The sequence below is a fragment of the Panthera uncia genome, chromosome D1, assembly GCF_023721935.1.
Source record: "Panthera uncia isolate 11264 chromosome D1, Puncia_PCG_1.0, whole genome shotgun sequence".
NCBI lineage: Eukaryota > Metazoa > Chordata > Mammalia > Carnivora > Felidae > Panthera > Panthera uncia.
This window is the reverse complement of record NC_064808.1, coordinates 64,378,825-64,396,552: the sequence shown is the minus strand read 5'-3', so window position 1 is coordinate 64,396,552 and position 17,728 is coordinate 64,378,825. Positions and strand designations below refer to the sequence as shown.

The following is a 17,728-nucleotide window of genomic DNA, read 5'->3' as shown; positions in this document are numbered from 1 at the left end:
AAGTTTACAAAGCACATTCAAATATATCATCTCACTTATTCTTCAAATGACTCTTTTAGAAGATGATAATTTCTATTCCCATTCTACAGAGAAAGAAAATGAGACAAAGGGAGTTAGTGTAATTGCCTCCAGATCTCACCATCAGAAAGTTGCTCAGCCCCAAAACGTATAATCAGAAAGTTGCTAAACCAAACTTGAGCCCAGGTTCTCTAACTCCAAACCTCTTGTTCTTCTCCCTACACCACCACATGCCTCTTAATAAGCACTGCCTTTTTGTATGCAGGTGTTTAGGGCCTGTTTGTTTGTTTTGTTGGGATGCTGTGAAAACTGTCTTTCTCCAAAGCCCCTATTCACCCTAAAGGTACTTGCTATTAGGAGTTAATGAATAAACTGTGAACATCTAGTTGGCTCACTATGGACACATATAGACCAGGGTCATGTTTTCAATGCCTGGTGTGTTATGTTAAAACATGGAATTGTGTTTTGTAAAATCTGCTGGATTGCCTTTTTTTTAATCATTTGATTAACAGATTGACATTTAAAAGCTGTTAACTCTGTTAACTCCAGAGGGCACAGCTAATGAAATGTCCCAAAAGTTGAGCACTTGCCAAGACTACCATGTCTTATAGGACAGCTCTGGATTTACCATGATGAGAGTATTTTTTCTATCTAAATGAAATCTGCAATTTGGGAAGGAGATTAAAGATCCTGCAGGGGATGAAGGAAAAGATGCTATGAAAATTCTAGAAACTAGAAAATAAAGATAGATCTACTCAATATTCATGAAGTCAGATTGGTTGATGCAAATAGAGATTGCAATCTCTCATTTTCTAATGACTTGGCTTGTAGCACTTCTGTATCAGTGTTACACAGATTCCTACCCAGCTTTAAAGGGAATGACTACAGGTTGTACATTTTTTTTAAAAAAAGGAAGTTTAGCATACTCATAATGATTTTATGCCACCTTTGACTAATTTGTAATTTTCTAGCTAAGGATTTCTAAGGTACATGATCAGAAAAGCACAAATGATGAAAGATATGGTACAGAATATATAATAGGTAAATATACATATAAGATGTCAATAAGTGAATCTTTCTATTTCAACATATTCTCAAAAGGCAGTTTAAAGAGGAGGGTTACAAATATTGCTTTATGTTAAATTTTGCTTCCATGAGAGAGAAATTAAATTTATTTTGTATAGCCATTTTATAAAGAAATGCTATACATTTTTACTCACCCAATTTATTAGAAATTCTTACCTCATATACAGCTCAAATCCTCACCTCCTACTGTTGGGTAGAATTAAAGAGAAAATGAGTACAAATTTAACTGCTTACTTCATTTCATTATGTAGTCAATATAGCAAATACTTGAAGGAAGGTGGTTTCAGGGAATTCTAAGACATTTCATTTATCCCTTGAAACCCTGACATAGTGCCTTTACAGGTTCTCAAGAAATACTGTTGAACTCTGTTAAATAAGTTTAACAGATCCTATCTCAGAATAGACTACCTGTCATTTAATTTTTTTTTTCTTGTGTCTCTTTTTTAGGCCAGCCCTGCTCCTATAATTGTCAACACAGATACTTTGGACACGATTCCTTATGTAAGTAACATTTTTATTAAGACTTTCTTTAAAAATTATGTTAGATTATAATGAGCTAAATTTAAAATTCAATACATATTCAATTCTACCCAGTCCAGATAATCTTATGAAATGTGTAGAAAGAGTTTTGTGAGTTCTGTTTTGATATTTGCTAAATCTCAGCTTAGTTATGCAAATAGTTTTCTCTTTCATTCATTGTTTTGCAAAACATAAGGGCCTATCATAAGGAAAAAAAAGCCCATTGTATTAAAAAAAACTGTTAGTTTCCTGGGTGGTTCCCTGAAAAGATACTGAATTGCTTATAGAAGAGATGGATAAACTTCTTTGGGTTTCTTAGTAAAGGAATAATCAAATCAAATTTCTGTGGTAGCACATACAACATAAGTAAGCTATCAAATATTAGATGGATTTTGCTGGGTTTCTAACAAGAGTTGGAACACATTTTTTAAGGGTGTAGTCTTTCTATGTATAATGAAAGGCATGGTTTTATGAAAGCCTGGAGCATGAGATAGATACTAGAATCAGACAAATGGGTAAAGCCTGGGATTAAGTACAACCACTATAATGGACAAAATTCTTGAACAACAAAGTTTGACTCAGCAGGGGAGATTGGAGGGTGGCAGCAGGCCACAGTGTGGGTGAGCAGTTGACATTTTGGAAGTGTGACAAGGCTTTATGTGTGACCCTAGCTAATGGATAGACAGTAGTGATTGGGGAAGATGGGACAAACACAGGTGTGTGTACAGACAGAGGATTTGAAGCAAGGAGAAGGACTGCAGGGAGGTTGGATAAGAACAGATGCCTGGTCTTTGATTAAATGAATAAAACTCATGAAGCACTTGAAAAATTACCTGGCACAATGTAAATGCTTGGTAAGTATCGCTATTCTAACTCTTAGACCCAACCTTAAATGCCTACAAAGACAAAGTAACTCCCAGAAATAAATGAAGGAAAAGGCAATGGGACAGCAGGGAATCGAGAGTACATGGTGTTCCAAAGGGGGCAGCTGCCACTTGGCTCCAGTGGATTGGTACCAAAAAGAGATGGGGACCAAGTGTTACCAAATCATCTAACTTTTCTAGAGAAGTTGGAAATTTGAATTTTTATGTAAAGGTTTGGAATTTTTAAATATAGACAACTGATTTTCCAAAGTTCATGCACTGTGTGCCAGTAGTCAAGAGGCTACCCTTTGGGTGGCTTCTGCCTCAAAGGAACTGGAGATCCTGAGCTGATCCTCCAAGCCAGGACTCCGCCACAGGGGAGCATAATGCTAGAATTGGAATACAAGGTTGGGACTTGATTACAGGAACAAGTGACTGAAACTGGGACACAGGGTCAGGATAAGAATAACAACAAGCTTGACTTAGTGCTGACTCACCTGAACTACTGAGCTAGGGCTTCCTAAATCTTTCTGAACAAGAGTCATTTGGGGTCAGACAAGAAATGGGGTTAAAAGCTTACTGGTAGGAATCAGTAGCCCCAGTTCTGGAAAGACAAGGATCCTGTTAGTAGGAAGCAAAGTAATACATTAAAGACACATAGTGTCCACTATTCTCTCACTCTCCCCATCTTCCTTCACTAATCAAACATTTATATTAGTATTACTGTATACCTGACACTAAGTACTTAACAAATATTAACTCAATCCTTAAAACAACCCTGTAAGATAGGTTCTATTACTTTCTTTATATTACAGATCCAAAAACTGAATCATAAAGAGATTAAGTAACTTTTTCAAGGTTGCGCAGTTAGGAGCAGAGCCAAGAAGGAATGTAGATAGACTGGGTAAGGAGTTCGAGATCTCACTTAACTCTTATCATACAACCTCTTATATTCCCACCTTTTCTCACTTGTTTTCTCTCCGCTTGGGAAAAACTTTGCTTTCTCCTCTGCTACACGTGGATTTGGGTGGAAGACAACTCGTCACAGAGGCCCCAATAGCTTTGGGACAGAGATTCATGTATATTTTAAGGAATTCTGTGTTTTTACTCTAGAAAAATTCTTTGCTATATTCATAGGCAAGGCAGATGAACAGTGCTTTGAAGTAGACATGGAGCACAGAGACTTGATTTTGTAAGTAGGACTGCTTTCTTTGGTAGATCTGTATTATTTCAAAGCCGTCTCTTAGGATTCTCATGCCTGAATGGCCAGATGCCCTCATGTACAAATAATTTATCGACAGAATTTAAAGATTTTATGCAGACCTACTTGACTGATATCACAGCTAATTAGCTAGTAAAATCAGCTACATATAACAAATTAATCAAATTGCTTTCTATTCCCTAAATATCAACTTTGTATACAAATTTGAGTTCTTCAAAGGCTCTTTTTTTTTTAACCTTCAACTTTTTTGTACTTAATGCAAAACCTCTTTGAGCTTCCTTAAGTAGTATCTTTAGAGAGGGTTGCTGACCCGTTTGCTGTGGTGAAAATATCCCAATGTGTTTCATGACAATGTGTTGTTCAGCAAGTCATTTAATTTTTCTGGATCTAAATTTATCTTTAAGACAGGAATTATAATACCTACCTCAGAGGTGATTGTGGGGACGAAATGAAATTATGTATGCGAAATAATGCTTTTTTTTTTAAAGTTCATTTACTTATATTGAGAAAGAAAAAGAAAGAGAGAGTAGGGGAGGGCCAGAGAGAGAGAGAGGGAGATAGACAATCTCAAGCAGGCTCCACACTGTCAGCACTGAGCCAGACTTGGGGCTTGATCTCACAAACCATGAGATCATAACCTGAGTTGAAATCAAGAGTGGGACACTTAACTGACTGAGCCTCCCAGGAACCATGAAATCATGCTTTGTTAACTTCTGGCTTCTAAGTGTTTATTTATCATTTTATGTAAATAATAAAAACTTATGTAGTAACACATGCTAGGCCCTGAGAGGATGGTAAATATGATTATCTTCCCCCATATAAACATGAGTACATCATCTATTGAAAATGCAGATTTAGCGCATAGCCATTAATGTAGATATACTTTAGCTTTTGGCATAAGTCCAACCTTCCTCTTTGTTCCTGATTCACTGGGTAACCTTGAACAAATCGCTGTTCCGTTCGCAGTCTATTTTCTCGCTCCCTAGTGTTCTAAACTTTGTTTTCCTCTTTCCTTTCTCATGTTCTAGTTGTTCACATAATTTCAGATCTATTTAATGAAAAAACGATCTCAGAGCTCCCCAGAGCATTTCAGTCATATTGCATAAGAGCATTTCCTTCTTCAAAAATATTACTTAAATGACAAATTTTAATGTGTATTATTGTCCTTCTCACAAATAATTTCATTACAAGTAAATATTAATTTTGCCAGTGAGCAAGTTTGATTTTAGAAATATGTTGTCCTTGTGGAAACAATTCCTTGGCATGCATATAAACAGCAATTGAATAACTAGAGGAAATCTGTGGTCAAAGGAAATTTTTAAATTAAGTATCTAATAAGGCACAAAAAATATTTAAGGAGATTTCTGCCTTTTTTTAGGCAGGAAGTTAGGGGTTTTTAGAGCTCTTAAAGTATCTACCATTAACAAATGGGGGGGAATCACTGAGGTTCTTACATACAAATGCTTCAAATAATCTCGTTCTTTCATGATGTCATGATATTTTAAGGTTGGGTATGATGTTACATATGGTATAACCCCACCTTTCCTGCAAAGCAGGAATCCCCTATATGAAGGTTAAAATCCCCCAAGGAAAAGCAAAGAGAAAAAGCAAATTGCCATTTCAGCACTCTGTAGTTTACATTTTTTACGCAATCATGTTATTCTTCTCCATTATTTGTTAAATATTGTCTTATGGCAGTTGATGAATATACTGTGTTCTTAGAGAGTTCACGGTGAGTAGAGCCTGCATATGATATGTAAGTCTACATCCCTGAAGGCTGACTTAGTGAAAAGATACCATGTTACCCTCTACTCTGCAACCAACTGACAAGGAAGTCAGTCCGGAAGCCTCCTCTCCGGACATACTTTTGGCTTTTGTAGCTGACCAGAGTCGTATATTGAACACCATCCAACGAAACCCCATTCTTTCTGCTTTAAAAAAAATAAAATTAATCAGAGAAATTCTAGGATTCCTTTTTATCCATCCTTCTCTAGAGTTCATTATATACTGGTTGTATTTTGACTTGTTTTCTGGAAATATACTGTAATAAATAGTATACTCAAGAATCATGAGTTTTAAATGTTTTTAAGTAACTTAGGGTCCAATGAATGCAAACCTCTCATTTTACAGATACAGACATTCTAGCTCAACTAGTAAATGGTAGAGCTTGGTCTATCATTTATTTTCACTCTACATAACAGTTTTTGGTGTGCAACCAATAACCACATAATCAGTGGCATATAACAATAAGCATTTATTCTTCCCGTAAGTGTTTGCTGGTTGGTTGGGCCAACTGCTGTAGACTGTAGATTACCAGGTTGGCTTCAAGTGTTTGATTCTGAGGCCCAGGGAGTGGGACAGTACTACCCAGAGTATGTTATTTTAATTGTAATGGCCAAAACACAAGAGGAAAGCCCAGGACACAAACACAGTTGAAGGCTATGTTCACATGACATCTACTAACACCCCACTGGCCAAAGCAAGTCATATTGCCAAGCTCAAAGTAGAAGAAGGAGTGAATATTTGCTAAACAACAAACTAGCTTACTATACCAAAGTCTTAAATAAAAGGGCTAAGAATTTGTAAATGCCCTTTATAAGAAAAATGGGTACAAAAGAAAGAAACTTACACTTTTAAAATATTGGTAGGTCAGGGCTCCTGGGTGGCTCAGCTGGTTAAGCATCTGACTTCAACTCAGGTCATGATCTCACAGTTTATGGGTTCAAGCCTCGAGTAGAGCTCAGAGCCTAGAGCCTGCTGAATCTCCCTCTCTCTCTGCCCCTCACCTGCTTGTGCTTTGTCTCTCTCTGTCTCTCAAAAATAACTGTTAAAAGTTTTTTAAAAATATATTAATAGGTCAGTGGCAATAAATAATTACAGTGTCAAAGGACACTGGTTCAACTGATATGGTAAGTGAGTATCTAGATTATTAAGGATGTTTAATGGAAACTATAGAGAAATAAAAGAAACATCTATCAAGTATTGACAGTGCAATGACCTTAGTTTTGAGACACTTTGTTGTCTGAAACTTTGTTTCCAGAGGTAGAAATAATAATAGAGACAAGGGATTTGTTCCAGAAGTTCCAGGACTGTGGCTTGGAAAACGTCCCAAGAAATTGAAGGAGTAAGAGAAGTAGAGGAGAGAAAAGAAGAAAGAGGGATTAAGTTACAAAAAAATATGAGAAGGTCCTTAATAGTATTGATGCAGTTTGGAGTGGTAGGGTCCAGAGCCAATGGGTAAGTAAGAATTCTTGAGACTTCTTTGGTGCAAAACAGTGATTTTATTAAACCAAGGGGACAGGACCCATGGGCAGAAAGAGCTGCCTAGAATTGTGAGAAGCAACTGATTATACACCTTGCAGTTGAGGGAGGTACAGGCAAAAAGGAAAGTTTCCATAAAGGACTTTCATATGCTAAAGAGGACTCAGAGGAAACCAGAGTCTGCTATTGTCAAGCTAAGGCGGTTTTCCCTCCAGTAAGGCATTAACAGTAAGACAAGACAGAAGTTTATTGGAGGAATGTTTTACTGTCCCTATCTCAAATATTTGTCAATGAGCTATAGGTTCTAAAGAAATTTAATGTTAGGGCCCCTGGGTGGCTCAGTCGGTTAAGCATTGGACTTCAGCTCAGGTTATGATCTTCCAGTTCTTGAGTTAAAACCCTGCTTCAGGCTGTGTGCTGTCAGAGTGGAGCCCACTTCAGACCCTCCATTTCCCTCTCTCTCTGGTCACTCACTTGCTTGCTCTCTCTCCCCCTCAAAAATAAAGAAACATTAAAAAAAAGAAAAAGAAAAATGTATATTAAAAAAGGAAGTTTAATTTTATTTATATTTTCATCTTGCCTTTGTTCCCTACATCATCATGGAGGGGAGGGTGGTGTTAGGGCTCCATGAAACTGAGTTGGGTCTATAGGTTTCTGGAGGCTAGGCTATTGATAAGATCATCTTTTTCTTGTAATTTACTAAGACATTTGTAAACTGATAGAGACACGTCTCCTGCATGACTGTGACTGTGATCTCTATCAGCTAACCATTTGTTTTCCCCTCCCCCTTGTTCTTTGGCAGCCAGGAGTGCCTAAGGAATGTCACAGATATCTCACCTGGAGAGGGTACGGGGTTTGTGGGGTATCAGCTTGCCTTATGCTCTCTCATCAGTACACCCACAGTATTTGACCTCCAAGATCATTTATGTAAAGGTTATTTGAAAGCAATCGTAATATCCTTACAGTATTATCAGTGAGATTTTTGTAGAGAACTTTAAGTGTGAAAGGTCATTGCATGAAGACACAGCTATGCTTCTGGGACAAAGGACCAGAAAGTTGTTTCAAGGGAATAAAATGGCCCAAGGAAAAGTACAGTGTAGTAAAGAGTGTTGAGAAGAGTGGAGGATGAGAGAAGATAAAGGTTGACATGGGTTCAGAGATGGAGAGAAACAATCAAATTAGCAGTGAGATTCATTCAAGGAGCCAAAGAATGGGCTTGAAACTAAGAGAAGTTTTTAAGCAAGGTTTAAATGGCATTTCTGATTGATTCCAGCAGCAGGAAGCTTAGGGTAAGAGCTCTCAGAGGAGGAAGTTGCTATATTTGCAGAAGGGGAATGACCAAGCACTTGGTCACAGAGCAGGACAGTGAATTCCTCTGAGTCACTTTGTACAGTAACAGACCCTTGTGATTCAGGCTGCTATTCACTTTTAATTGGATAGTTTTCCAGAATTAACCATGAAGGCAGAGGAAGCAGAATTTTGCTTGTTTCTTTGAACCATCATGGTAGTGATTAATAATGTTATTTTCAAAAACTTTGCTGATTTTAGTACATTTATCTTTCAGCAAACACATTTGTTTCTTTTTTTGTTTTTTCCCCCTTGAACACTACTAAAATTGTCAATGTTTTTATATGTTGAGAATGTAGTATTATCTACAAACTAAAAAAAAAAAAAAAAAACTAGAAAATCCTTACCTACCAGAAAATAGCTTAATTTTGACTTAAACTGTGTCCATGAGACAATAAGAATTTAGCAAGAGAAGCAAAACTCAATATTCATTCTAAGGGCACCTGGGTGTCTCAGTGGTTGAGCATCCAACTTGGGCTCAGGTCTTGATCTTGCGGTTTGTGAGTTTGAGACCCACATCAGACTTGCTGCTGTCAGCTTGTCAGAGCCCTTTTTGGATTCTCTGTCCCTCCCCTGCTTATGCTTTCCCAAAAATAAAAATAAAAAATAACAGTAGTAATATAAATTTCTTATAAAAATACTTATTTTAGAGTCACAGTCAAATCTAGCCAGTCTAAATCCATTTTTTCAGCTGCCATAATCAACAGATCCCCTACTGTTGCACTTGTTACTTTGATCTATAAAGGTAGAGATGGAACATAATAGTGCTTTTCAAATATTGATGTGCGTAATAAAAATAACCTGGAGATCTTAAAATGCAGATTCTTATTGAGCAGACCTGGGATGAGGCCTGAGAGTCTGCATTGCTAATAAGCCTCCCAGTGAGGATGATGTCCATTTGTACACACTTTGAATAACAAGATTGTATAAAGAGAAAGGCTAGGATTTAGATTCAGGAGCAACTTGGGTTATGATCCCACCTCTGAAGGCGCTTGCGTGAGTTTTGATTAAGTCAAATTCTCTGCCTAAACCGCTGTTGTATTATTTGTAAATGGGAGTAATAATATATGCCCTTTAGGGGGTGTTATGAGTACTCTTCCTAGTATATAGAAGGTGCTTAATAATGTTCATCATGAGATTGAGAGGGATAGTGTGCCTTTAATAAAATAGAGCATTCCTGTAATTTGATCTAGAATGCAGACACCATAGTTTGTTCAGAGGTAGATCCAATAGCAGTTATGCTGGTCCATCACCCTAACTATATCTGGATGTTTGCTTCTTGAAAGGGACTCATTGACTAGCAACACTCATTACCTGGGACCTTGTAAGCATAGAATCTAGGGTCCCATTCAAGTTCTATTAAATCAGAATCTGTGTTTTTAATAAGAACCTCAGTGATTTGTATGCATATTAAAGTTTGAAAAGCATTGGTCAATATGACCGAAACTTTTTTTTTGGCTTGGATCCTACTGCCTTTGCTCTTTAACTGCAGCTTTTGGCCTGTCTTGGGAGAGCTGCCCTTTTCACTCTTCACCTTAAACATTCCTACCTGTATGATAAAGGATCAAGTCAATTCAGTTCAACAAATCTACAGGACTAATTACAAACTACTATGTTGTACTTGCTACTAAACCTGTGTTTTCCAAGACAACAGCTACAAGCCTTGTGCCATTATTTAAATGTAATTAAAATACTATAAAATCAAAAAGTCAATTTCTCAGTTGTACTAGCTACCTTTCAAGTGTTCGTAGCCATTGTGGTTAGTGGGTAACGTATTCAACAGTGCAGTTATAGAATGTGTCCATCATTTCAGACTTCTATGGAACAAAGCTGTTCTAAATAATAAATAATAAAACATAAATAGAAGGGGTGAACTAATGTTTATCAAGGAACCACTGTATTCTAGGTGCTTTATGTGTATTATCTAATTAATTATCAAAATGATCCTTTCAGCTTTTGTCAGTTGGTTTCATTTCCTCCATTTTAGAGTTAAGTATTTTCAAATTTTCTAAAAAGTTATCATTCTTGCAGGGAATTGTGGAGTATGTTCATGGGGTCCCTGTCCTCATGGCTCTTAAAAGCATATTAACTCTCCAGACTCTCATACATGATGCACGTTGAGGCAAGTGGAAGCAATTGCTGAAAGCCTTCTTAAAAATTCAGCAATTCTCCCATCATTTTCCTTTTGTGAAATTATAAAGCCCTTATTTAGACTTAAATGAATCTTCTAAAATCATGAAATGAGTAGAAGACCTGACCTATTTACTCATTCACGAAGCTACTTCCATCCTTTTTCCCTGGGCTGCCCTTAGAGAATGCAGTTTGCTGGCAGCCCTACTGGTGTCTCCTTGTCCACTGGGAAACCTCTATCTACACAGGCTGGTATGGAAGACGATAGTGAGAAAACATAATAGTTGTTGGAGAGCAGGAGGAAATGAGAAAATATAACAGTCATCCAGGTGGAGAACGTGATTGCTGGGTGAGAATCACCACACAGGTCCTTCTTTCTAGGAATGGTCCCTCTGAAAGCACATGACCCATATACCCAAGCATAAATTCCACTTTAGTTCCAAGGAGCTCAACCTGGCATAGCAGGTTTAGGAACAAGGGGAAATAATTCTGAGAAATATTTGTATAATTTCCTACAGAACTGTTATTCAAGATGTGGTCTGTGAACTGGTAGCATCAGATCTTACCAAGCAGGTTATTAGAATTACAGAATCTCCAGCTCTACCCTAAGATCTATAGAATCAAAATCTCTTGGGGAGAGGACCTCAAAAAGTCTATGTTTTCACAAGCATACCAGTGAATCTTATGCACACTGAAGTTTGAGAGATGCTAGTGGGATTCCAGGAAGTTTCTGGATAATGGACTGAAGTGGGGGTAAAAGATGGGATAGGAAATATTATGTAGAGGAAAGACAAAATATAAGTATAGGGATTCAGTAAAGTACAGTAGTAACACGTTTAGTATTAACCTGAGCCAGCATTTAATCTTGGTGGTGGTGGTGGTGTTAAATCACTTGGGATGCTTCTTAAAAAGCATCACAGTCTAATGGAGTCTAGTGGACAGTGCTTCATTCTGGTTCATGTCTTGCCATTCTCTGCCTACTGACTCCTTTGCATTCTGAAGGATTCAGTTTAAATAATGCTTCTTCTTGGAAGCTGAGGTTAGTTCTGATGCTTCTGTTGTGTGCTTCCACTTGACACTCCTCCCTTCCAAAGAAGTTGTCATACTGCATTGTAACCGTTCAATGCTCGATATTTCTTTCTAGGTTGTAAACTCCAAAAGCACAGGGAAAAATTGCTCTATTTTTGCCATTTTCTTACCTCCATAACCTGGCACATTTTGGCTAGATTGGTTGGCTGGCCTAATGAAAAGTAAATGAAGATGTGAAGAAATTGTTTTAAGGGAATATGGTATAAAGAACCATCCCCCTTGAGGAAGTCAAAGAAAAGTATAATTTTAGCTGGCTGTTAAAGAAAAAGTAAGATGTTTTTAGGCAGAGAAGGGAAAAGGCATTCCAGGAAAAGGAAACAATATGTGCAAATGTCAGAGGCCTGGAAACTCATATACACTGCATTCTGTGAAGCTGGAGCACAGCAGTAACAGAATGTGAGGTTGGTAAGGTATGGTTCAGTCTGACTATGAAGGCCTTGTTTGGCTGATATGGGATTTGGACTTTATCCTGTAGGCATTGCCAGTAGTATCATCTTCTCATATATTTGGGAATTTATAGACATCTTTTTTATTTTTTACCACTTTACCTCTCGGACCTTGTTTGTATCTGGCTATGTAGTAGATACACTGAAATATATGTTAAATAAATAAAGCCAAAGAAAAATAGTGGTCAATTTAACAGCAATAATTTACAAGCTTTTCTTGAGTCTTTTATATACTTCTGTATCTCCCTGCCTTTGTTCACTCTGTCCAAAGGAATAACTTTTTTATCCATACCCATCTTTTAAGATCTCATTAAACTTTGGGACGCCTGGGTGACTCAGTCGGTTAAGAATCCAACTTGGCTCAGGTCATGATCTCATGGTCCGTGAGTTCAAGCCCGCATCAGGCTCTGTGCTAACAGCTCAGAGCCTGGAACCTGCTTCAGATTCTGTGTCTCCCTCTCTCTCTGCCCCTCCCCCACTCACACTCTGTCTCTCTCCCCCTCTCTCAAAAATAAATAAACATTAAAAAAAAGATCTCATTAAACTTCCACCTCCATCAGGAAGCCCTCGTTAATTCCTCCAGGCAAAATTAACATCTCACTCCTCCTTGATTCCATAGTATTTAACTCATAGGAGATTGCCTGCTTTAGTGAAAAGAGGGTGGACTCTGGTCTTTTTTGATTCTACCATATACTTATTGGGTAACCTTAGAAAATTAACTTTTCTGACCCTCTTCCCTCATCTGTTAGTAGAGAGAGTAATAGCTATCTTGCATGGTGCATTATTTAGTAAATATGTTCAGTTACATACAACAAAGAGCAAAATAACAATGCTCTTGCAAGATAGAAATGCATATCACATATAACAGTCCATAAATGGGTGGTTCAAAACTGGGATATCTGTTCTGCTCCACAAGGTCTTAAAAAGATGGGACCCAAAAACCTTATCTTCTTGCTCTTCCACCCTTGGATGATGACCTTGGGTGCATAGTCACCATGATGACATGCCAAGGAACAGTTAAAAGAAGTACAGAGGGATGACCATTGTTTCTCCCTTTAAAACGTGATTCCCCCTTATATCCCAAGAATTACAGTTTAGGTATAAAACCATACTTAGCTGCAATGGTAAAAAGATACATGTAATAAGTATTACATGTAATTCCATACAGAACATTCACCCAATGAAATGAAAATACTAATTCAAAAAGACATATGTACTCCTATGTTTATTGCAGTGTTATTTACAATAGCCCAGATATGGAAGCAACCGAGGTGTTCATTGATAGATGAATGGATAAAGATGTGGTGTACACACACACACACACACACACACACACACTGTAATATTAGCCATAAAAAAGAATGAAATATTGTCATTTATAGCAACATGCATATACTTATAATGTATTATGCTAAGTGAAATAAGTCAGAATAAGAAAAATACCATATGATGTCACTTATATGTGGTATCTAAAAAACAAAACAAAACAAAACAAAAAACCAAACAACCACTAAAAGAACAAAAACAGAAACAGACTCACAAAGAGAACAAACTGGTGGTTACCAGAGGGGTGGTAGGGGAGAGAATGGACAAAATAGGTGACGGGGATTAAGAGGTACAAACTTCTAGTTATAAAATACATGTCATGGAATAAAAAGCAGAGTGTAGGGAATATAGTCAAAAATACAACAATACTATTGTATGGTGATAGAAGGTGACTTTACTTATCATGCCTACTGAGTTTGGAGTAATATATGGAATAGTTGAATCACTATCTTGTGCACCTGAAAGGAGTATAACATTGTATGTCAACAATACTCCAATAATAAATATTTTATAAAAAAAAGGTTTACAAAAGCAAAAGATAACTTTTGTGCTATCTAGTCTTAAAACTGTGTAGATCAGGGTAATCCAATTATCTGCCGCACTCTGTAGTTCCTTTTCTGCAGAGACCAAATTCTCATGGATCATTCTAATCTTGTTTCTTACCTTGTGCCAAATATCGTAGGACTCTAGTGAGTTGGAGAGCCCATTAAATGTGTTAGTATTTTTTGCTATTTTTTTAATAATTTTTCCTTCTCACGTTTCTTTGAAAGAAAATGTAGGCAGCATATATGATAAAGGAGATCATGATTACGTGGGTGAGATCAAACAGAAGAAAGAAAAAAGAGGAGTGATCATTTAGTAAAAAGCAAAATCATAAATGAAATGAGAGTAGAGTAATAAGGGGAAATGGCTTAAAATCTTCATATGATCTTCCCTCAATTTTAAGAATATTATTGAAATGAAGCTAAACATCTTTTCAAAAAAAAGCAGAAATACTAAAACATTTTCCTAGGGCCTCAGGAATTTTATGTGACGTTCAAAGTATTTTATAATCTTGTCTCTTCCTTGTTAAATTTTGTTGGATTTTTAAATTGGCTTTCTACACTGATAATTTTCAGTTATCAATTCTTAGTGGTAGCCATAGCTACTTATTCTCTGGGCAATTGGACAGACACTTTGTCTCTTTTGTGACTATTCCAAAATAAATCCTTCCTTTGGTGCCCACACACCACTATTTGAAGTCATTCAAAGCCTTCCATTGCTATTCATCCTTTTTGAGTTCATCTTCAGGGTACAGACTCAAAAAAAAAAACCTGTCTTTCTCTTAGTGGCTAATTATCTTTCTTTCTGAGAAGTATGTGATATTAGCTATAGAGATTGGCTTTATTGTCTGGCAGTCATAAATTTATGTTTCTCCTGGTCCATCTAGTCCTGTGACACTGGGCAAATCCCTGAGGGTTCTGTGACTCTGTTTCCTCACATATAAGATGGGATAACATCACCTACCTCATGGGTTCATGTATTAAATGAATTATTGAATATGAAGCACTTAATATAGAACCTGGCATATAGCAATCAATTACCTCTGATCTCTGATTTTTTTGTACAAGAAATTCATCTTTAAAATAATAATCACATTTTGGGGCACCTGAGTGACTCAGTCAGTTGAGCGTCTAACTCTTGATTTCAGCTCTGGGCTGTGGGATTGAGCCTCACATCAGACTACACAATGAGCATGGAGCCTGCTTAAGGTTCTTGCTCTCTCTTCCCCTCTACCCCTCTCCCCCATTCACGATCTCACTTTCTCTCTCTAAAATATAAAATGAAATGAAATGAAATGATAAAATAAATCACATTTTGAGAAAAAAAATTCTTGATTTTGTTTTCAAAAGATCCAAGTGAATCAGTCTCCCTTGTCTATAGCAACAGGATCTAAGACAAAGAGGTATTGTCCCACACTGATTCATATGGGGAGCTCTCTACCATGTGGCTTTCAGTGGTTGGCTTCCCCTAGTGTCTTCTTTTTTCTAAGTGTACCATATCTCAACCTCTGAATTGTTTTCCTTAACTTGTGACTTAAAAATTCCAGTTTTGATTGAATATTTGAATAGCAGAATGAAATTTCATGAGCTTTTACTTTGGTTTAAAAGCATAGTTGCTGCTTCACCAACAGCTATAATAGCAATATATTTTGATTATCCTGATTTCTACCAAGTGCTCCAAATGATGTTTTGCCCAGAGGTGTATTATTTTGAAAATTCAGGAGTATAAAACTCAAAGAATATCTATCTAATGAGGTACCATTTGAAGGAAAATTCATCATGAAAAAGAATAAAGTCAGATAAGTTGAACAGATTACTGAGTGCAAACAATAGCTGTTTATAATCGCTATCTCTTTAAAGACAATCTCGGGATCTTTTTATTTATTTTTTAAGACATTGCTAATAGTTTTCCCAATACCCTGAAACAGTAGTCCTCAACCTTAGCTGCACATTTTTTCTCCTGTGTGTTTTAAAAATACTGATGCCTGGACTCCAGTAACAAAAATTCCTTCTTAGTATGCCTGACTGTAGCCTGGGTGTAGACATTGGTATGTTTAAAACCTCCCCAGGTGATTGTCTTGTGAAGCTGAGTTGGAGAACCATTGACTTAGAGCTATAAAATGAAGAGAGTTTGATCTAGTTGATCTGAAATTATAAAATTAGGCACCAGCACTTACACTGCTTATTATTTTGAGGAGGAAAAAAAATCCACTAACCATAGTGTGGGCTCTGTCATAAATCATCAAGAATGTTAAAACATGTAATCTTTCTAATCCATTGTGAGTCTGAAAAGACCTCCCAATGAAGGTGGTTGGTTTAGTGGACTCATTATAGGTAACAAACTGAGCTTGCCCCCTGTTAACTTGGAAACAGACATAGCCATGGCTTAAAAAAGCTGTCTTTTCAAGACACATACCCCCAGGTTCAGACATGATCAAGTTAATGAAACACCCCCCCCAAGGGTTGTTCTGCTGACACATGTCACCATTTATGAGTTGTAATTGGGTTAATGAACAATAGAGGCATGGTCTGTGCTTGATCAGTGTCCCTATAGGCCCCCAACAAAACTGGGAAAAGAAATTTGCAGGCCAGACTACTGCTGAAAGCTGGTCTGGGGTTGACCTTTAGGTGGGTCACTGTAGTAACCTAAGGCTCAATGTAATTAGAAACAATCAAATATCTAGGCTCTATCCAAGTCATTCAGAAGCTTTCTCTGACAACCCATCTCACTGAACTCTCCCCTTCTCTGAAGGCCTACTGCTCCTACTTTAAAAAGCACACAGTTAAAAGTATATTTAATGCCATTTTATTTGATGGCAATTTGAGTTAATAAATGTCTGCTTTAATGACAAGATGATCTGGCTTCTTCTACATCAAGCATTATGTTGGCAGGGCCAAGAGCACAGTTTGGTGTCCAAAAGTGGCTCTTGAATTAATATCAGCACTGCCACTCCACTAGATGTGGAGTAAGTAACTTGAAGTTACTTAAACTCGAAGAGCTTTAATTTCTTATTGGTAAAGTAGGAAAAACTGGAAATAGCTCATGGTACTGATAAGAGAATTATCTGAGTAATTTCATACATGGTTTAGCAAATGGTAAGAATAACAGTAGTTAATAATTGTTGAATTATATGCTAGGCACTATTAAAAATTCTTTACATATGTTAATTTGTGTTGTCCTCTCAATAACTCTAAGAAATATATTGTTATCTCCACTTCACAGGTGAGGAATCTAAGGCAAAAAAAAGAGATCTTAACTTGTCCAAGGTTACACTGCATGTGTTGAGGGACATTTAGTAAGAATAGCGTTATGCTACCCTGCCTCTTAGTAGTTGTAATAAAATTTAATTTGCTGAGTTACTCACTTAAAAGACTGAAGAAGACACTTAGAGGAACTAAGGTCAAACACAGTATTGTTACACACCTCATTAATAAAAGGTCAAAGAGCTTCAAATAGAAGGAAGTTGTTCCAGAATGTGGTAATGGGAAATTTGCAAGTATACCCAACATGTTGCTGTTAAAAGCTAAAACCCAAGCTGGGAAGAGATCTTAGTCATGCCACTGTGTGTAATAAATAATAAGTAGGAATTTAGAATGAATGATTGGGGCAGATTGGATGAAAATGACAAAGAGCATGCTTTCATGTGTGTTGTTTCATTTAATTCTCAAAATATTTGTGAATGAAGTAGTCTTTTTTGTAGCTAAGGAAACTTAAAGACGTTTTGAGGCCATGAGATTTATGAAGATTATATCACTAATAAATGACAAATTGGACTTCACTCAGGACTTCTGGCTCCTCCTAACTAATTGGCTGTGTCATTTGTGACAGGTCTTTATGGGCATTGCTGGAGCTCATCTTCCTTGGCATCTATTACTGAG

The 17,728-nt window shown here is 37.0% G+C and overlaps 1 protein-coding gene across 3 annotated transcripts in view; it reads left to right on the top strand.

Annotated features, from left to right (window-relative positions):
- The window catches only part of LOC125914581 (disks large homolog 2), a 780,669-nt gene that overhangs the window by 55,639 nt on the left and 707,302 nt on the right, over positions 1–17,728 (top strand). For all 3 annotated transcript variants that reach the window (XM_049619999.1, XM_049619993.1, XM_049619986.1), the window contains exon 2: positions 1,552–1,605. In XM_049619999.1, coding sequence (XP_049475956.1) covers positions 1,552–1,605 — 54 coding nt within the window. The remainder of the gene's footprint in view (positions 1–1,551; positions 1,606–17,728) is intronic.